This window comes from Pistacia vera, unplaced genomic scaffold, assembly GCF_008641045.1.
Source record: "Pistacia vera cultivar Batoury unplaced genomic scaffold, PisVer_v2 Contig1534, whole genome shotgun sequence".
Taxonomy (NCBI): domain Eukaryota; kingdom Viridiplantae; phylum Streptophyta; class Magnoliopsida; order Sapindales; family Anacardiaceae; genus Pistacia; species Pistacia vera.
The window spans coordinates 26,145-48,314 of NW_022195613.1; the positions used below are offsets into that span (position 1 = coordinate 26,145).

General features: G+C 36.2%; 1 protein-coding gene across 1 annotated transcript; it reads left to right on the plus strand.

Moving 5' to 3' along the window:
- The first annotated feature begins 18,527 nt into the window (after positions 1 to 18,527).
- On the plus strand, positions 18,528 to 21,927 carry LOC116124603 (zinc finger protein GAI-ASSOCIATED FACTOR 1-like). Its single transcript, XM_031410334.1, has 4 exons — positions 18,528 to 19,277; positions 19,360 to 19,756; positions 19,874 to 20,121; positions 20,629 to 21,927. Exons 1-4 carry the CDS (start codon positions 19,133 to 19,135, stop codon positions 21,393 to 21,395), a joined length of 1,557 nt encoding a protein of 518 aa, XP_031266194.1. The 5' UTR covers positions 18,528 to 19,132; the 3' UTR covers positions 21,396 to 21,927.
- The last annotated feature ends 243 nt before the right edge of the window (positions 21,928 to 22,170 follow it).

Genomic DNA, 22,170 nt, shown 5'->3' on the forward strand with positions numbered 1-22,170 from the left:
ATCATTCCACGCAGTGGTGGTAGTTGTTAAAATTGAAGGAATTCAATCACTTTCGATGAGGAATATCTCTCAAACTTCTCCTACATGTCTATCATTTAAGTAAGTGGATCCTTTCAGAACAGCTATTTATTGCATGGATTCATCTCCATATACAAGTGAAATCCTGCATCACTTTTTCTCTTTACATTGAGAAAGATTTGGCACGCTATTATTATCATTTTTATTTTTTGTCATTAATTCGAAAGAATGGAAAAGAAGATACTGACAGGAAGTTAAAAGGAACAGAGTAGATGAAGAGAAATAGAGATTAATGGAGCTAGAGAAGAAGATAAGCATATAATTAATTTTCATTCATCAACAATTCAATCAAAATTAACCCTATTATGCCTAAAAAATCAAGGCTGATGCAGGCTTACATCAGTGAGGATCAATTAGAATTCAAGAAGGTATTATGCCGCCTAAACGCTGCCATGTCATCCAAGGACAGAAGGAGTAAGTCTGTCATCAACTTGGCAGGTAAATGTATGGCTAGGAGACACCCACCTGCCCAAGCCCTACGCGATTTAATGATATCTTCCGTGCAACCAGCCAATGGGAAGCAGGGTAGGAACTGTACGGCACCTACTCGCTGGTAGACTCGTAATCATTACTCAGAAACCTCTTACTATAAATAGAGAGCTCCTCTCTCATTTTTCGAGATTCTGATTCTGATAACATAAGCAACCGCTCTCCCTCTCTGTATTTCTATTTCTCTGATTGCTACTTGCGACCTGATTGTAATCTTTCATTTATAAAAAAGATAGTGGACGTAGGATTCATTTTGAGCATCCGAACCACTTTAAAAATCGTCTCCCTTTTATTCATTTCTTGTTCCATTCATATGTAATTTCTAAGTCCGCTTAGCACCTTACACGTGCGAATAGTTTGTGTCAAAATCCAGCATCAACAGTTTGGCACCAGAAAGAAGGCCTAATTTAGTATCTGCTCTTCATTAAGAATCTCTGATCCACCGATTCTATTCACTAGCAAATGGCCCGTGGTTTCAAAACCGAGCGAGCTAGCCCAAGCAATAAGGAGGTCCCCCGAGTATAGGATGACACTTCTCCCGAAGTGCCCCCAATTCAGCATAGTACTGCAGTAGACATTCCTTCGAGCTCACAGCTCGACCCAGCTGTGATGGATTACTTGGAGAGGTTCAATAATACTCTCCAAATGGTTAACTGAAGGTTAGATCATTTGGATCAGGTTGTATCACCTGAGTCCGACAAGGTGATGTCACCGCCAAAAACGCATGTAGGTCGTACTAAAGTGTGGAAACGGGTGAAGGCCCATGCCGCGTGCACTATAGCGCGTAAAGGTAAGGGAAAACAGGTGGCAGATAATGGGCCGAAAGGCTCCAAGGGACCAACAAATACTGGTCATGAAGCAGGTAGAATACATGTGGCTTTGTGACTTGGCAATATGTCGCATCATGAATCGTCCCATGCCATATCGCTTGGGCACCCCTACAAGAGTGCAAGGCAGGGAAACCCCCAGCAACCGTGGGTCGGTTCTAACCACTGCGGAGGTCGGAATAACTCCCTGAACCATTCATTGCCTTCACATGGCTCTAGTCACCATGTGTCAAGATATGTCAGAGCTTTCAGCCGAGGCGAGGAAGAGTACGATCTGCGGTCTTTCCTCAACCATAATCGTGAGGGTCGAACCCACGTTGAGGAAAGTGATCCTCAGGTAGCTCCGCTGCCTCAGATTGAGGAGTTACAATGAGTTTTATATCAGCTTAGAGCTCAGCAAAATGAGTGTGGGCAGGTCGCTGAGGTGTCTCCTTTTTCTCCAGTAGTGTTAGCTACTCCTCTCCCATCAAGATTTAGAATGCCCGATATGCGAGCATTCGATGAGAATTATAATCCGCAGGATCACCTCTATGAGTTTAACGACCTCATGGAGCTTCACCAAGTTTCCAACTTGGCCAAATGTCGATGTTTGGCAGTGACCCTAACTGCCCACGCCAAGCTCTAGTTTAGATCGCTTCCACCAAGATCTATTAACTCATGCCAGCAGATGAGCTCATTATTCTTAAGACACTTATAGGCGAATAGGAAGTTCTGAATGCTGTTGAGCTATCTAAGCAACATACGGCAGGAGAAGAATGAATCCCTCAAGTCATACATTGATAGATTCCACAGAGAGCTACACAAGGTGGCTAACACACTTGAATAATATGTTCAAACTCTCATTATTACCCGCAGACCGACCTGTGGAAAAAGCTACAATCTGAAGATGACATTTCCCTCACCCGCTTCTACGACCTTACAGAGAAGTACCTCCGAATAGAGAATTTTGTGGCCGCTCTCAATCGCCATGACCTCAGTCCTTCGACTAGTGCTCCTGACCGGGGGGAGCGTAGTAGAAGAGCTGATCGCAGATGGGCTAATGACGATCAGTAGAAGGGAAGGAAGCAGTAGTTTGAGCCCAAGAAATCCTATGCCCAATTCTTTGTTGCGATTGCAACAAGAATCAGTATACTCTTCTAAACGCGTCAGTATCAGCTATACTGGATAAGTCAGCTCGGAGAGCCGACGCCCATGAACAATCCCCCTTCAGCAAAAAACAACAAGAAATATTGTCATTATCATCGGGATAATGGGTACCACACCGATAAGTGTCGGGCTCTCAAGCAAGCAATTGAAGACCTCATCAAGCAGAGGCACTTCAAGGACTATGTTGATGGTCTGACTCCCGTTCGGGAGAAGGATCAAGGGGAACAGTGGAGGAAACGTCGTGGTCATAAGGGTCTCTACTTCGTGGGGATCATCTTTGTAGGACCGCACCTCGCGGGGAATTCTCAAGGTGCCCGGGAAAGGTATGCTCCGAAAGCTCGCCATGACCCCGTGAGTGTGATAAGCACGATGTCGTAACCCACTAAGGTTTACAGTGAAAGACGCAGTGCGATTGCATTATCCTCATGAGGATGCACTTGTTATTGCACCTGAAATATGTCGGTGCGAAGTCCACAAGATGTTGGTGGACAATGGCAGCGCAGTGAACATCCAATTTTACCGAGCTTTTGAGGAGATGCAATTGGACAAGGCAGATCTGAAGCCTGTCTCTATCCCTCTCTATGGTTTTACTAGGGATCATCTGATTTCTAAGGGAATGATCGCACTTCCCGTCACTTTAGGTGAGACCAACGAAGTGACCAAGATGACGGAATTCATAGTGGTAGACTGTCTGTGTAATAAACTGTCTAGCTAGTAATTCTTTGAGAAATATATAACAAAATCCACTAAATAACTTTTGTAAACATATATACATAGAGGTATATAATGTAAAATCCGAAAATTCTAATTTTAATTCATATAAATATATACATAAAACAACTTATATACTTTAATAAGTACAAGGTAATCTTGGATAGTGTCGCCAAACTCCTCTGCTTCTTGACGTCCCACCAGACCGCAAATCATCTAGTACCGGCAAAACAGTAAAATAACGGAGTGAGCACTAATTGCTCAGTAAGTAAACCATACTGCACGACTGTTCTTCCTCCGTTACTTATGTTTTGATTTTCCTTTCCTCTCTTTAATCCTTGCTAATATTCTTCATTCTTTTATGATATTCTGCATTCTTTTCTGATATTCTGATTTGCTACTTACCAACGTGCAAAGGCAATGAATAAAACTGTACATCGTCCTGCACATAAGAAATGTTGAATCTTGTAAGTAGCATAATACATATGCAGAACAATAGACTTTCCTGAGAAAAGAACTTTCTTTTCTTTTCTGTTTTCTATCTCTTATGTTGTATCTCTTTATTTTCTTCTTTGTTTCTCTTTCTTTTCTTTCTTCTTTCTGGTTTGCCGATCGGACTAAGTTGATGCATCGATTTGGAACCCTGGCCATGTGAGTGGGTACAGTTCTCATCTACATGCACTGCTAACAGACTGTACAAATACTGTATCTCTCTACTGTTGCCGCTCGCTTGTGGCGGCGTGCATGTAGGTATGCTCTACTAGATACAGTCCTCATTCACATACACTACTGACGGACTGTACAAATACTGTATCTCTCCGCTGTGGCCGCTCGCTCATGGAGGTGTGCATGTGGGCATCTCTGTCACTCACGGGTTCCCCATCGCAAAAACCTTATAACACAACATGCTATAGAAAGAGAATAGAAAGAGATACTATACACATTTCAACATGAATTTCCAAGCTATGTAAATTCTACACTCGCATTCTTTAGTAAATGAGAAAATATACATTCTTACATGTTAGCTTAAAAGAAAATTACTAGCCATTTTCCTTTTTTTCTTTCTCATTCTTTGCTAACATATTCTTTCATATTCTCATTTACTAAATCAAGGCTATACATATATATTATGTGAATAATTTAGCATGATCAAGCCCATTCTTTAATATGCTTTCCAAATTCACATTTACAAACTTGTAAATTCATTATGGCATAATGGTATGTCATAACTTATTCTACCATTCTCTACTATCACAATTGTCATATCAAAGTAACACTTTAACTTGCAATTCTTCTCTAACACTTCCATGTGCATTTCAAGAAGTAGTAAAGGTTCAAGTAACTAGAACCAAGCACTAAGAGCCATTTCTCTCATAGAACAACTTGACCAAGTGACATATTAGATTTTGGCATAACAATATGCACTCTTGAATGTTAACATTTACACTTAGTTAAGCTCAAACATAATCTTCTTACTTCAATTCTTGCCTTTCGCTAACCCTTTCTTCATTAGGGTTTAGCCAACTCATGCATGCATTTTCTCTTTGGATTTTAATCAAACACTTCATATGCACATACAACTACTAAGTTGGCTACACTTCCACATCTCTCTAAATCCACCAAAATTTGAGCAAAAACCCACTTACTTTAATATCAAACCTGGCCGAATTCATCACTTCTCTACACTCCAAAAATTTCAACACAAATTCTTCCACAACTTCACCAAATCATCACATAACCATACTTACTTCTCATGGCTGGAATTTATGCATCATTAAACATAAAAAACAGCCAATAATTCTCTCATACCATCACAAACAAACATGCAAAAATTCATTCAACACAAGTCTTGTTCAAATCAAGGTTAAAATTAGGTTTACTTACCTTGAATGTGTGAGATCACTTCCTTTTGCTAAAAACTCTCTTCCTCTTGGACGTAGATCATATAAAAACCATAAGAATTTAAAACTTTAAAGTTTAATCACACTCTTTTTGCTAGAATCTTACCTTAGGATGCTTTAGGATTGACAATCTCCAAAAATCCAAGCCAAATCCTATAATTTCCCTTTGAAATTTAGTGAAGAAAATTGAGAGAAAATGGGGTAAAGGTGGCGTGAACAAGGGCTGAAGGTATGTTAGGGTTTCGTCAAATGAAGCCTTATATCAAATAATATAAGCATGTATTCCCATTTTGCCCTTGCACTTTTTATGAAATTTCATCTATGTCCTTTAGTCAATGACTAAAATACCCTTATTTTTATTATTTTCTTCACATTATTTTGCTTCTTTTCACTTCCCACTTTTTCATCTAATTATGAGTGAAAAGACCATTTTACCCCTAATGAAGTTTTAAGGAATTAGGGCATAAATAAAATTATGTACCTTGATGTGGGTGTTACAATCCGTCATTGCTATGAAAGAACCGAGTTTTTAACAGGAATGAAAAGAAGAAATGATGCAAACCAAGGAGCTGGACAAGCTGATCATACACATGGGAATGGAGCTGAATTTGCACAAGACCCTTTGTCACTTCCTAGTGGCCCAATTACAAGACTTAGAGCCAAACGTTTCAAGGAAGCACTAAATGGGCTAATCTAAGAGAATTGGGTTGATTCTAAAAAGACCAAGATGGGCTCAAATAATAATCAAGGCTTAGTTCATGTCATCAAAGCAATTAAAGAGGCTAATTAGCATGCAAAAACGTGACCAGCATGGTTTGACCATTAAAGGGCGTGAATTTGTTGAGTTTCAAGGATATTAAATAGAGGAATGCTGATGGTCTTGGCTGGTTATGTTAAATACATTGAATTTAGTCATTTAGTTATTTTTTGGTTGCCTCTAGAAGTCCAAGAGGCCTAAAAACATGGAGACTTGTTTATGTTGATGTTTGTGTTGCTTTTTAAGCTGTAGTTATAACTTTTCCTATTCTTGGAAGGTTGTTCCAGGTATATAGATGGGCATTACAAATTTTAATAGATAGATTTGGTTTTTAGAAAATTATTATCATTGTGAGGTCTTGTGTTCCTCTTTGTTCTTGAAAGAACTCTTGAACTTATCAAGTTAATCTTGTGGCGTTCAAACAACCAAACTTATCACCTTGATTCTTGAGAGATTCTTAGGTTTCCTGGTGTGGCGTTTCAATCCTTCGTAGTCTTGGTTTTCATCTAGTCAGGTGACGGGTCAATGCTCAACAAATCTTGTCTACACGATCTTGGGGTTCCAAACCATCATTGTTATTAGGTTTCATCACAATTGTTGGTGGAGTTCATATCAAGAAAGGGAAGAGTTTTCCTTACCTCTTGGTTGCTGGGGATGAACGTTCTGTCGTAACGGTGAGTGCGCATCAACTGGAAGATGGATGAACTGGTTTCTTGAGTGCAAAAACTCTATTTTTCTCTCTAAAGATTCAAGTTCTATGAAAATCCTGAAGCGGGCTTAGGGCTTTATAGGGAAGGAGGCGACGTTTGGTTTCCTTTGCAAGTGACGTTTGGGCGGGACACGTTCCTAGCTGTTGGATGCGACTACATGTCGCCAATCCTCGTGAAGAGTAACTTTCACGCTTTGTGGAGATCAATCAACGTTTCCCTCCGTTGAATACACCAAATGTTGGCGTAGTTATCTCCACCAAATTAAATGCGCCCTCATCTGCATTTAATGCTTAAAAAGAGAATGTTGTTTCAGCATGGCTTGCATTTAATGCTCATGGCTGACACTTATTGTACAAAGACACGTCTGTCAGATAAATCTTGCTTTATTGACCAAGCCAGCTGTCAAGCGCAACGGATAACATCTGAAGAGGTCGTTCGAATGAAACACTATTCTCCGTGTATTGAGCTCGAAGCGAAATGACTTCCGATTTTCAACGAAAATATTCCAAGTGTTTTCAAGTCGCGAGCGATGGGTAAAGTTCAAAGCACGTTGGTATAACACTGAGCAGGATCCGACCCCAGGTTGTTGAACCTCTAAGGGACGATCACCTTAGGTCGCTTATGCAATTCACAAAGGCCCACATCACAACCTCCACTCAGTTCGCTGGTTGAGTTAGATCATGAACTTCGTGTTATTTCAGCCGTTCTCCACTTGCAGTTCGAGCAAGCGATCCTCATGACGAGTCAAATCATGGCATAATCATGAAGTTCTCAAAGTTCAAGCCTTGAACCATAAGAACTAGAGGGCTTCTGTTATGCCAAAAAAATCAGGGTTGACGAAGGCTTACGTCAACGAGGACTAATCAGAATTCAAGAAGGCATTGTGCCACCCAAGCACTGCCACGTCGTCCAAGGACAGAAGGAGTAAGATTGTCATCAAATTAGCAGGTAAAGGTCTGGCTAGTGAGTGGCTAGGAGTCACCCACCTACCTAAGCCTTGTGCGATTTAAGGATATCTTCTGTGCAACCAGCTAATGGGAAGCAAGGTAGGAACTGTACGGCACATGCCCGCTAGCAGACTCATAATCATTACTTAAAAACCTCTTACTATAAATAAAGAGCTCCCCTCTCATTTTTTGGGATTCTGATTCTGATAACATAAACGCTCACTATCCCTCTTTGTATTTCTATTTCTCTTATAGCTACTTGCGACCTGATTATAATTTTTCATTTATAAAAAATACAGTGGACGTAGAATTCGTTTTGAGCATCCGAACCACTTTAAAAATCGTTTCCCTTTTATTCATTTCTTTTTCCATTCACGTATAATTTCTAAGTCCGCTTAGCACCTTGCACGTGCGAATAGTTGGTGTCAAAATCTAACATCAACAAACCCTAAGGGGTTGGCCTGATGGTAAAGGAGATTTACTTCATTCATTAACTTCTTGGATTCGAACCTCGGGGACACCTACCAAATTATGACTTAACTTGTCATTTGGGCTTGTAAGGTGTTTAATAGACCGCAAGATCAGTTGAAATATGTGCAAACTGGCATGGACACCCTGGATAAAAAAATAAAATAAAAAAAATCAATCAAAACATAAACTCTAAGAAGGAATCTTTTATTTAGAAATTTCTTCTTAAAAATAAATTTCCTAGCATTTGAAAAATGAACACAAGGATTAATAACATTAATGACTATTACATTAAATAAGTCCTCACAACACTATGAAATAGCTTTATCACCTTAATGGAAGATGCTTTCAAGGTGCCCCTAAAAGGGCACAAGTGAATGTGACCGGGAATAAAAGTTACCCCAGGGCATGTTTAGTTGGTGATAATCTCTCATTAATGTTATCTTTTATTACTTGATTATCATATTTGGTTGTCAAGTAATATAAGATTCCAGTAATCTTCCAAAACCAATAATATTTACTGTTGGTAATATAGAAGGTAATCTGATTACCTCTATTTTCTTAGGTATTTTAAGATTACTTGGTAATCTTAATTTTGTTATAATTTTATCCTTTATTAATAAAATTATAGGACAATAATACCCTTGTTATCAAAACAATTTACAATAAATTTATGGACAATTTTAACCTTATATTTAGGATTTTTAAGATAAAACCACCCTTATACTTCAACCAAATTACCCCAAATCACAGCCACCCCTAGCCACCACCTAAGACTGTCGTTGGCGGCCAGCCACCACCACCGGTCGCTGTTGGAATTCACCAGAACAGCACACAGCCAGCCAGCCAGATTTGGCCAGTCGTGCCCGTTTCACGACCACATCTTTGACCGTGAATCAGCCATGAATCATAGATCCATGGCCGGAAATGGCTTTGCTGGCCAAATATGGCTGGTCATGCATCATTCTGTCGACTGCTAGTGGTGGCTGGCTGTCAGCAGTGGCTTAGGGTGGGTGGGGGTGATTTTGTTACAAAGTAAAGTTTTATATGATTTGGGTGTTTTAGCAAAATTTCAAATATAGGTGGTTAAAAGTGATTAAAACATATTATTATATTAGTATTAAAAAATGAGGGCAATTTAGTAATATACATAACATACCCATCAATTTATACTCCCAACCAAACATATCAATATAACATATCTACCAATTTATTCCAACCTAACCAAACACATTTTTCTAAACATTCTCAGTAATCTTCAAGGTAATCTATTTTTCCATTAATATAACATTCCGGGGGCGTTTGGTTCAAGAATGTTAGATTACTGAGAATGTTAGATTACTGGAAAGATAGATTACCTTGGAAGATTACTGGGAATCTTTAAGAAAATGTGTTTGGTTAGTTGATGGATATGTTATAATAATATGTTTGGTTATGAGGAATAAATTAATGGGTATGTTATTTAAATTACTAAATTGTCCCTTTTTAAAATATTTATATAATATTATTTTTATTATTAATTTTTGAATAATTTTTTTAACCCCTAATATTTCAGATTTAGCTAAAACACCCCCGCCTATATAAAACTTTAATTTATGACGAAATCACCCCCACCTCCTGCCTGCCGCCTGCCGCCACCACAAACCACTGTCGGAAGTCACCAAAAGTCCCCGTGAGTAGCTCACAGTGACCAAGAGGCTTCGATATGGTCGTTTCTGGCCATATTGATGGCCGAAAACGGCCATATCAGGCCAGATCTTGCCTGATATGGCCGTTTTCGGCCATTAATATGGTCGAAAACGGCCACACTGAAGCCTCTCGGAGCCCCCCACCGAATCTCGTTCTTTTTTAGGGACTCCGGCGACGGTCCGTGGTGGTTGGCCCACTGTCGGCGGTAGTGGCTGGGTGGCAGTGGTGGTCTGTAAATTGTTTTAAATATAAGGGCATTATTGTCCAAAATTTTAATTAAACAAGGGTAAAATTGAAATAAGATGTTAATGTAAATTTCTTTTAAAATAGGGGCATTATTGTCCAAATTTTTTATTAATAAGGGATAAAATTGTAACAAAAAAAGATAACCATGGTAATCTTAGAAAACCTAAGAAAATAGAGGTAATCAGATTACCTCCAATATTACCAATAGTAACAACTATTGGTATTTGAAGATTACCGGTATCTTATATTACTTGACAACCAAACATGGTAATCAAGTAATATAATATCACTTACCCCTAGTAATGTCAGATATACTCGAACCAAACACCCCCTCCTAGTAATACAACATTCCTTGAACTAAACGCACCCTTAAGTTAATACTACACTTATAACACAATCTCACGAACTTTCTCTCACAACTCTGACATGACAGTTTGCAATTTGTCAGCTTGCAATGGGTCTTGTCTGCCCAATAATAGGTCCCGTCTATCCAATTGCGAGTTGTCACATCGGGGTTGTGAGAAATAAATTTTTAAGATTGAGTTTTGGGCCAATCTTTATTATACCCCTTAAATCAGTTATAATTTTAATTGGCATTGCATTTTAACATGTGCCCTGAATTAAAGCAAAGAACATATAAAAAAAAAAAAAAATAATGGAATGATGCCTCAAGACCTAAACGATGTGTTAATTGTTGAAAAAGTGATAGTGGATAGGGATGGGCATGGGCTGGGCTAGGGCCGGGGACCCTTATCTCTGGCCCCAGTCCGAAAGCCCAAGGGGATTCCTCGATCCTAGCCTGTAGCTCGTTCGGGGAATCACCATCTTGGGGTTTTGTGTCTTTTTGCGTCTTTATTACCATTTTCTCCAAATTATAATATATCATCCAAAAAGAAATTAAATCTTTAATGATTTATTGATTTATTATAATCAATCAAACCACCAAATGATATATTACACATATATAACATATATATTATATATTAACATGTGATTATAGATAATAGCATATTATGTATAATGTATAACATATATATGTTATATACATTATACTTATATACCATATATAATGTATAATGTCGAATATATAACTTTTGTTTCATAGCATTAATATATTATGTATAATGTATAATATATATATATAATGATTTATTATATTTAATCTAGTTTTATTTATTTCTTATTTGTATATGGTTTCATAAAATACTTACACAATTATAGTTTGTTATTATATAATATATGATTGATTTTCAAATATTAAAATTAATATAAATATATATGATTGATTTTTAATTATTAAAATTAATATACGTATATATAATATATATGATTGACTTTTTAATATATACAGTATTATATATACGAGCCGGGTTGGGCTGGGGATTTCGAGGTAGGAACAAAACGGGACTAGGCCGAGGTGGGACAAAACCTATATTGGTCTCGACCTATCTCTGAATTTTAGGACTAATTTTAGACCTGAGCTTAACTCAAATCCTGAATGATTCGGAAAAACTCTGGGACGGGGTGGATACCGCGGGTTCGGGTTTTATGCCCACCCATTAGCGGAAGCGGCATAAATGGAATAGTTATCGATTCTCTCGCATGATAAAATATTAAATACAGGCAGATAGATCATAAATTTACTGTACAGAATCTCACAATCCCTTAATCGTTGCCATAATTATCATTGATGCTGCTGCAGGTATAGTCATGTCATATTCATTGAATCCTCATCAGTTTTCTATCACAACAAAGGAAATGATGCTAGGTTGGCAAGTGTTAACTTCCAATTAATGATTTTGGGTCTTGATAGTTAACGTAAGTCATAACCTAACATTTGGTGTCTTTTTTTATTCAACCAAACAGTGTTTCTTGAAAATTCCCCCATCTGGCTAGAAATATAATTTAGTGTGCAATTAATAACAGTCATAAATTTAGTAAAAGCTTGCAAGTATACGGTTGATGTAGCTGTGTGTATCATCATTACAACTGGGACTTTTATTGGAAACACTGCAACTTTTGTCTCTGTCAATGTCGCGACAAAAAAAGGATGGAGGGAAAAGGGATCACCTTTTCCGAGCGAGAGAGACTGTTCACTGCTTTCTCTTCTTTCTCTACCTTCAAAAGTGTATGAATGAACAGTTCATGACTTGTAGTTATCATCTCGCACGCTCCCAAGGCAAACTACAATCTGAAAGCAACCAGAGAGATAAAGAAAATTAAGTGGAAAGATAAAAAAAAAGTTAACACTTTCCAAACATATTGCAGAACCCAAATATAAAATTAAAAAAAAAAAAAAAAAAACCTAAAAGAACAAGATCAGGTTTTGTTTGATAATATTGATACTATAATAGTAAGGTACTAAAATCTATCTTACTATTATATCCAATCTAATAAAATACATATATGTTTTAATATTAATAACATTTAACAATTATTTTTCTTAATAAATATTTATAAATTAACAAAAATATCCTCTACTCAATTAATTGTCGACAGTCAACCACCACCACCGAACAATGGTTAAAAGTCACTAGAATAGTGTATGACAGATTGGATCTGGCCAGTCGTACACCAATCTGATTAGAAACGGCTAGATCTACGATAAAAAATCTAGTCGTTTCTGATGGTGGTGGTTGACTACTGACAATTAGTTAGATGAGTGAAAGTGTTTTTGTTAATTTATAAACTTTTATTATATAAAGTATTTAGTTAAATTGATAAATATAACAGATTAAAAAATAATTTAAATATTTTTAAAAAATATATCAAATATATTTTCAGATCTCACCTTATTTGATTAAATTCTATCCTACTTTATTCGGAATAAAATACTATTCTAAATAATTAAATAAACTCTGAAAACAGAAGATTCTCATGTAATTAGCTCGTAATTATCCTAGTATAATTGACATTTGACATAGTTACAGTATTGCTGCAAAATTCTGCTGCTATGTGTTTAGTCAATATTCTACTAAGATCCAAACAGGTCTTCTATTTAAAAAGTCAAGATTCGTACCTAAAATTATAACGCTGCCATTTGATTTTAGAGAGTTAATATGTGATTATTATTCTAATAATTATTTATCAAAGTACAATGGGCAACCCGAATTTGAATTCTCGTTTTCTGTCATGTCATTAATTGTGTCAGGCGAGTATACCTTCATTTCATAACATATACATCATCAAATTTTTAAGATGATTTTTTAAATCAAATTTGAAACAAAAATTTATGGCCATCGTCATGTCAACATTATATTATATTTTGATCGTTTATTTTAAATTTCTACCCACATGTATTATTATGAAACATCATATGAAATAGAAAAATACTATGCTTACTCACGACTTGTACTAACCCCTTTACTACTTTTGTTAAAATTTTACATGGTACCCGTACTATGCGTATAGTACCAGTACTATGCGTTATATTTACAAAGGATAGTAAGATGGTTAGTAAGATGGTGAGTAAGTATAGTATGGTTCTATGAAATAAACTCTTATTCAATCCTTTATTTTGGGGTTATGAAAGATTTAGTTGAGTTGCATATAAATTGATCTGGATATCCTTGATCATTAAAAAAATATATATATATCTCAGATAGAATAGATTATGGTGATTATTTGGGATTGGAAGTGGGTTAAGAAGAAGAGTTAAAATTGCAGTTGATAGCTTAAAGTTACGACAAAAAGGAAAATTTATTTTTAAGGGTGGACTTCAACATCTGATGACATTTCCTTTTTAAGAAGAATGATGGTGAAATACCAAATGCAAGCATATTAGCATAAGATAATATATCCCTTTTCTAAAGGGATTAGTTAGGATAAGATAATGACCCATTTAATTAATACATTACTTATTTACATTTATGCCCCTTCGGAATAAGTTTAGATTGTTGGACTTTACCTTGATCTAATTTTGTAGATAATTGTGAAACTATTATTTATGCTTGTGAAATTAAATGAAAGACAGATTAATTAAGATACTTTAAATAGGCATAAAAAGTTGGTAATGTAATCTTTCCATTTTAGTCATGACAAGTTTAAGGTCGGTTTGTATTTGGTATTCTCTATTTCTCTAAAAGAAGCCATTTTTTTTGGCTTATTGATAAATTTGACAATTACTATGAACTAATCAAAAACCTTAAATGTAAACATTTTAATTCTTACTTGTAAAAATAATATAAATCATTATACTTACTAATCAATATTCTCTCCATCTCTTGTTTAAATTAAAAGTAATGAAAATAAAAAGAGTTGACGACTTTTTTCCACCCAAATAATGGTTTAATGATACTTTCTCATCCATAGACTTTTAAAATACTACTTTATTATCTAAATTTATAATTTTGGCAACGAATAAAAAATAAACTCAGTCCAAACTATTGAGGCTTTGAAGAAGGGAGGTCGATGAATCTTTTTATGATTGGAATTTTACTTAGGAGGGGCGGTTGCATAAACTCTAATCGCTCGATCACCGATGATTAGCACGGTAGACGGGAGTAAGATTTGAGGGGTTTTAGTAAGTGATGATTGGAGAGGAGAATAATGATGGTCTAAGGTCGCATCGATGTCGGAATAAAAAACAAAATATAAATTTAGGTAATAAAATGGTATTTTAAAAATCTATGGGTGGAAAGTGTCATTAAGGCATTATTTGGGTGGGAAAAGGTTGTTTATTCAAATAAAAATATGAATGTCAAGTGAGCAATATAAAAATACAAAGTCAATTAGGATACAAAATTCAATAAATAAAAAATTGAGGGCCTGAAAAAAAAAAAAATTGGATTAAAGCAAGACCCCAAGAGGTGAGGTTTGAATGGTGAAGTGGAAATAAAATGAAAAAGAAAAAGAAAGGGCCCATAAAAGGAGTAAAATAATGAAAAAATGGAAGTAAAATAAAGAATGGCAATCCCAGTCAATGCAAGTCATGATGAGTGGGCGGAAAAATTCATGCCGGCTTTTTGGTTGTATTCCCAGTTCATGCATTTCTTTAATCTTTAATTCTTATCGTCATTCTCATTTGCTTAAACTAAGCTTAGATTACTTTCGCTTTCTTTAATATTACTCACGTACGCCACTCTATACGTGCACCCCAATCGCTCTTTTTATCTTTTAATTAGAAATTACTGACCGTGTTTGGTTCATTATTCCTGTCTATATTCTTAATTATATTTTCTAAATAATTTTTAGTATATTATTTTAAAAATATTATCTAATTTTTTAATTATTTTTAAACCTCATAAGGTTATTAGTTTTATTAAATACCTCCTGAAAAAAAATTAAAAAAATAACAAAAATACCCTCATGATCCATACTTGCTAGATTCCGATAACCACCGTCGGTGGTAGCCAGAATCTGCCACAACGTTGAATTACTAATCAGAGATGACCAGTAATTCACCGATCTGACTGGAAGCAACGGCCAAAGAAATGGCCGTCGTTGAGGGTCAACGACGGTCAAAGATGGCCGTCGTTTTGACCTTTTCCGGCCTTTGACTGCCATAACAGGCCGTAGATCTAGCCTTTTCCAGCCAGATCTGTGGTGGATCTGGCCAGAAAAGGCCATAACGACGCGTTACGACACCGATTTGACCGATTTGTGTCGTAAAGTGATTTTTCGGCCAGATTCCGACGGTGGTGGCCGGAATCTGGCACTGTAGGTGGTAGGAGTATTTTTGTCATTTTATATGTTGGGGTGTTTAATTAAATTAGTAAACTTATGGAATTTTTTATAAATTTTTAAATTTTACCTCGTAATACTCCCCTATTCAACTATCCAATATTATTCCTCAAAATCCTATCTAAAATAATGAATCAAACGCATCCACTATTGTTGGGTGACTTATGGTAAAAGAGTTAAAATATGATTTATGAGTTTTAAGTTTGAATCTCTATAAAGTATTAATAGGGTTAACCATTGAAAGTTTAGCTATCAGTAAACTTTAAAATCTTAAAAGATTAATTAAAATATATATAAACGTACTAAGATACCGAAAAATATATATATACATATATACTCAACTTGCTTTTTCATGGTATAATAAAAACATTATCATGTGAGGGACATATCGACAGAATCCATCTTTGTATTATCACATTGAAGGCTAAAGTATGGGTTAAATTATAATTTATTATTGAAGATCTACTTGTAAAAGGGATAATCATGAAGATTTTAGTCAAATTAATGTATTATTATTATCACAAATTTATTACTTTTACTTTTTGCTTTGAAAACTTTATTCACAATTATGTGTCATCGTGATGATGAGCAGGTATGATTTTATCACCATCCTGTTCCTGTTCCTGTTCCTATCATGTTTTTATTTAAGAGATTTTAGTTTACACAACTAGCTTTCTACACTAGTTGTACTACATCTACATTTTGGGTTACATGACAAACGAGCATCGAGGACTCCACATGGCGGTAGCTTTTATTGGAAATTGATATTGGTATACTGTTTATAATACGAGTAAACGACTTTTATTATTTTAAAAAGTTTTAAAATACCTTTTTTTTTTTTTTTCAAGTTATTATTATATTATTATTAAAAGTCGATTTTAACATTGAAAATTCTTTCTCCTTCGGTCTTTTCTTTACAAAACCCCTCATATTCTGACACTTAATTTCTTTTTTATTGTTGACCACTATAAAACTAGGGTTTTCTGTTCTTAACTGATTTCTGACTGCTAAAATTCAATTAATCACCACCATTCGATCTAATGACCTCTAATCTACAAAACCCCTTTTACCTTGACTCTTGATAACTCAGTGAATGCTGATTGAGAAGTGAAGTGTATTTGAGGTATTAACAGAATATAGATTTTGGGTTGAAAAGTGGTACTTTGAAACCCTTTATATGGGAAAGTGTCATTAATGCAAACCTTGGGTGGGAAAAAGTTGTTTACTCTGTTTAGTACTACTTTTATCTCCTGATATTGAAACATTTGCACTTATTTGTATATGTTATTCATAAGTAAGTAAAAGTAGTTACAGTGTTTCTAAGAATTACCCAAGTGAAGTGCTTGTATTTATTCCAATTAAAACTAAAATATATTATTAAATATTTTCTAAATGCATTCCTCATCCGTTTGTCTATAATAAGATGACAAAGATTGTGAGAAACAAACGACAAAATAATGATCAAAGGCTCGAATTCATTTAAAATTGCTTCAAAAGACAGCAATCTATTTGTTATTCAAGGCTATAATCATAAAATTAGGGAGATTTTCAAGTCTACACAAAATCAAGAATCGACCTCTCTATCTAACATATAAACTACTTCTCCTTTTTAATAGTTGGATAAAATTTCATGGTCATGCTATGTAATATTATTAAATCTTAGGCATATTTTAATATGGGTTTAATTTAATGTCATCCCACAAAAACATAAAATAAAATTGAAAGACCATATCTTATATGATTGGTATACATATATGAGAACTATCTCTTTTGATTTAACCAATTTATGGTTGTTATATGTTATGCCTGGAAAAGTAGGACCGACGCAGAGCCTTGTCAGCGTAAGTGGTAAGAGCTTAAGTAAGTTCAGCAACCATTCAAATGTAGCCACGTTGTACGCTGACGTAAGCGGCATGCTCCTGTAGTGCAGTAGGTGTGCGCCAGGCTGGTGAAAGGCTAGAGACGATCCACATGTCCAATTCTTGCAAGAGTCGAGTAAATCACTGAGTAGGTGATCAACGAGACGCTAGGAATTTGCACGGCAATCTGACTCACTCCCTGATTTAGTAATCATTACCTCAATTAATCCCATTATAAATAGAGGATCCCTCTTCCATTTGTGGGATTAGTTAATTTCTCTCTAGAATAGCATATATATATTCTCTCTCTCTTGTAATTTCTTGTAAATCAGCTCGCAGAACGCGACTTGATCTCATATATTAATACAATACTAATGGACGTATGATTCGTTTATTTAAGCATCCGAACCACTTTAAACACCGTTCTTCATCTTCTATTCAGTTCAATACCTTCATACACGTGCCTCTTTTGAGTTAGCTCAACATTTCTTACGTACGTTTAATTGGTGTCAAAATCACCCATTAACATTATAAAATGCACATAACAAATTAAATTAAAGAAGGAAAAGAGATAGTCTAGTCAATTCGAATTTTTCTTTAGTTGTTAATAGGAAAAGTTATTGAAATTCTTATTTTATCAATAATTTCAGGGTTTCGATATATTAATTAAATTACGTATAAATTGGTCATTAAAAAAAAAAAAAAAAAAAAAAAAATAGGTGACGATTAAGAAGTTTAGGATAGATGAAGATTAAAGTCGTTGGACTTTTCAATGAAGTAGAAGGAACACAAAAGGAATAAAAAGACTTGGCTAAACGACAGATTACTCAACAGTATTAGAGCTTTCTCACATGCGGATGTGGTACTAAAATCACAATTGCACGGTTAATCCCATCCACTTTGACAATAACCCCCACTTTTTACTTTACTTACTTTTAACCATTCTGATTAGCACAAACAAAACTTAACACCATTTTTAATTAATTTTTAAAGTTTCTATAAAAAGAGATAGGGAACCAAACACAGTAGTCGGCAAACTCTCTCTCTCTCTCTCTCTTACCATCTCTCTGTATCACTTTTAACTGTTGATGTCTGATCAAATCTTTCAAACGCTGTTCATATTTTCATTAACCGTAGGCGCGCTAGATTTTCTGCGATCTGAAATGTAGAGCCAGTGATTGGTCATTTCGCTTGAAACGTTTGATTCGATCTTGAGCGTTGGTCTGGTTTGTTTAAAGGGTGGCTAAGATGTTTTCTTTTTAGATTTTTTTTAGAGTAAATTAGAAGCTGAACGAAGAAAGACGGTTCTGAGTCTTGGGTTTAATCATTTGATTTCTTGGGGTAACGTGAGTTTTGGTCAGAGAAAGCTAGACCGATTCAGAGCTGCTGGTAGGTATGTTTAAATAAAGAATTAAAAAAGCTGATTGACTGGTAGCTAAGAGAGCTGAAACAAAAACATTACCCTAGGTAGAAAATAGTCTATATAAATATATAAAAAACAAAGCTTTTGTCTTCAAAACTTTTCTTCAGAATTCTACGATAAATGCTCTAGATTTTCTCTTTTTTGTCCCGTAGTTTGATGTTAAAGAAAACCCTAGGAAAAATTTTCAATATTCACAACTATGGTCGACTTGGAAAATTCCTCTACAGCTTCAGGGGAAGCCAGTGTTTCTTCTTCTGGTAACCAAAACCAGAAGCAGACTTCCAATTCCAAATCCAACTCCATCCCCAACTCCAAGAAGAAGCGAAACCTCCCTGGAATGCCAGGTAACATTTAACATATTTCTCTGATAATTAATACTTGTTATTTTTCTTCACTTGACGGGTTATTAATGTTTTTATTTTTCAGATCCAGATGCAGAGGTTATCGCTCTGTCTCCGAAAACCCTTATGGCCACGAACCGATTCGTGTGTGAAATTTGTAGCAAAGGGTTTCAGAGAGACCAGAATCTGCAGCTTCATCGACGAGGCCATAACCTTCCTTGGAAATTAAGGCAGAGACCCACTAAAGAAGTGAAGAAGAGGGTTTATGTGTGTCCTGAACTGACATGTGTCCATCATGATCCAGCTAGAGCTTTGGGTGATCTTACAGGAATCAAGAAACACTTTTGTAGGAAGCACGGTGAGAAGAAGTGGAAATGTGATAAGTGTTCTAAGAAATACGCCGTGCAGTCTGATTGGAAAGCTCACGCCAAAGTTTGTGGCACAAGAGAGTACAAATGCGATTGTGGGACTTTGTTTTCAAGGTTTTCTAATGACTTCATTTTCAATTTCCGACCAAGTCTTCTTTTTTCTTAGGGTTTTTCTTTATCTTTTGGGAGATATCGGCTTGTGAAATTTGTTTGGTTTTCGATTGTTTGAAGGAGGGATAGCTTTATCACCCACAGGGCGTTCTGCGATGTTTTGGCAGAGGAGACCAGAGTTCAGACTCACCCACAAAATCAAAGTAAGGCGGGAGCGAGTGTAAAATCAGAAGCGGAACCTAAAGTCAAACAGGCTGTTGATTCTCCTACATCAACAGCGGTGGCACCAGAACCAGCAACTCCGGCCTCAGCTCCGGCTCATTCTACTTGTGTTACAACCTCTTTAGTTTTGCCGACTAAGAGTTCAGGTAAACATATGGCCCAAGAAATTGGAGAATTTTGAATTCTTTTTGTTCGGGATACGTTGGACTGGGATTTTATTTTTTGGTTAAAAATAAGTCATAAAAAATCTCTGTTTTTTCTCTCTCCTTGTAGATCTTGGAGTGTAGTAGCTTTTGTCTGTTACTGATCTTTGTTGTTATCTGGATGTATGTATGTTACACAGTACAGTCGGTGACCTAAGATTTGAAGTTAGAAAGTAAGACAAAAGTAAGGTTCTTAGAGATGTGCCTTTCAAACTGTAAGATTTAATTGATTTCAATTTTGAGAAAGAATGGTTAGTGATTCAAAAGCTAGAAAAAAAGAGCTGTAGGTTTAGAGAAAGAGAACCCATTATTGATACTGTCTTTTCTTCTAAAGTTCATAAAGAAAAGCCTTAACTTCCCTTTTCTGTACGTTTAAAGAAGTGGGCTTGGAGAAAGGAAACTGTGTTTACAGTCATTTTATTTCACTTTCAATTTTGATTGTGTTTACAGAGTTAGCAGAAAATCCCGCACGAAGTGTTGAGGAGACACCAGGAACAGGGGGTTTAAATGGAAGCTGCAGCAGCAGCAGCAGCTCAAGCAGTGTTGGAACTACCAGTAGCAATGTGTTTGCAAGCTTATTTGCTTCTTCAACTGTATCGGGAAGCTTACAACCTCCTCAAACTCATGCATTCAGCGACTTACTTAGAGTCACGGCACGTCCAGAACTCCCATCTGACCTGACTCTATCAGCAAATGACCCAATTTCACTGTGCCTCTCAACCACTCATGGTTCTTCAGTGTTTGGAAATGCGGGACAAGAGCGGAGGCAATGCACACTGGCATCACAGCCTGCTCTGTCGGCCACTGCCCTGCTTCAAAAAGCTGCACAAATGGGCGCAACAACTAGTAATACTTCATTGCTTCGTGGTTTAGGAATTGTTTCATCATCTACTCAGCACGACAATATACAATGGAGTCAGGGGCTAGGAGATTCTGAGAATGCATCTATTGCAGCAGGGCTTGGACTTGGGCTGCCTAGTGATGGAGGTTCTGGATTGAAGGAGTTAATGATGGGAACACCTTCCGGCTTTGGTCCTAAGCAGCCTACTCTTGATTTCCTTGGTTTGGGGATGGCGGCTGGTGGATCATCCCCCAATAGTGCTATATCATCTCTGGTTCCATCAATTAGTGGTGGTGTGGATGTGGCACCGGCCTCATCCTCATCTTATGGAGGAGGAGAATATTCTAGCAAAGAAATGGGAAGTGGTGGCTCATGAATATAATGCTGGATTAAAATAAAAAGTAATGCATATCTCAATTGTGATGGAGAAGTTGTGTAAATTGTGTAGGCGTACTATTGGGGGGGTTGCAGAGAAGAAAACAATGGTAAGCAACAAGCCATTAATGGCAGTTGGGTCTTTTTTTGTTGTTCTGCTGCTTCTTATGGCATGGAAAATAAGCAGGATGGTGTTGGCCTGTTGGGTGTGTTTAGACTTTTGTAGCAAAGCTTAAACACTGCAGACCCCCCCTAAGTTATTGTATACTTGTGCTGTGATACTACAAGATAAGTAAGATTTTGATCAAGCAATAGGTCTTGTCTTGTGCTAGGCCATTTGGTTTTGATTGAATTCGTTGTAGTAGGTTTTACAAGTCTGAAAAATCACAGAAATTAACCAGACGGCGGCCGTTGTCTGTGTAGCATTAGGCATTAATGAATATGTAGTTGTGAAGATTAAGGTTGACCACAACCTTGTATCTGTTATTATATTCGTCATCTTTTTCAACTGAATGGAATATGTATTATACTTACCTTCCTCTTCTTGTTGTTGAAAAATATTTTCATGATTAGACCTCCTGATACTTCATTTGTCCAGTAGTAGATATTATTAGTTTCATACTTACCCAAACGCCAAATCCTGCGTTCTATATTATATACAGTAACTTAGAAGATGAAGGCTGAGAATAAATAATAGAATAATATGATGAAACAAAATTAGTCAACAGATTCCTTTAGTATAAGAATGTGAATGAATTAATTTTCCAACATGAGGT

Excerpts from the sequence above, each read along its gene's own strand:
- LOC116124603 (XM_031410334.1), top strand. The coding sequence starts at position 19,133 with ATGGTCGACTTGGAAAATTCCTCTACAGCTTCAGGGGAAGCCAGTGTT. Across the intron at positions 19,278-19,359 it reads AAACCTCCCTGGAATGCCAG|ATCCAGATGCAGAGGTTATC; the intron begins GTAACATTTAAC and ends TTTATTTTTCAG. Across the intron at positions 20,122-20,628 it reads TTTGCCGACTAAGAGTTCAG|AGTTAGCAGAAAATCCCGCA; the intron begins GTAAACATATGG and ends TTGTGTTTACAG.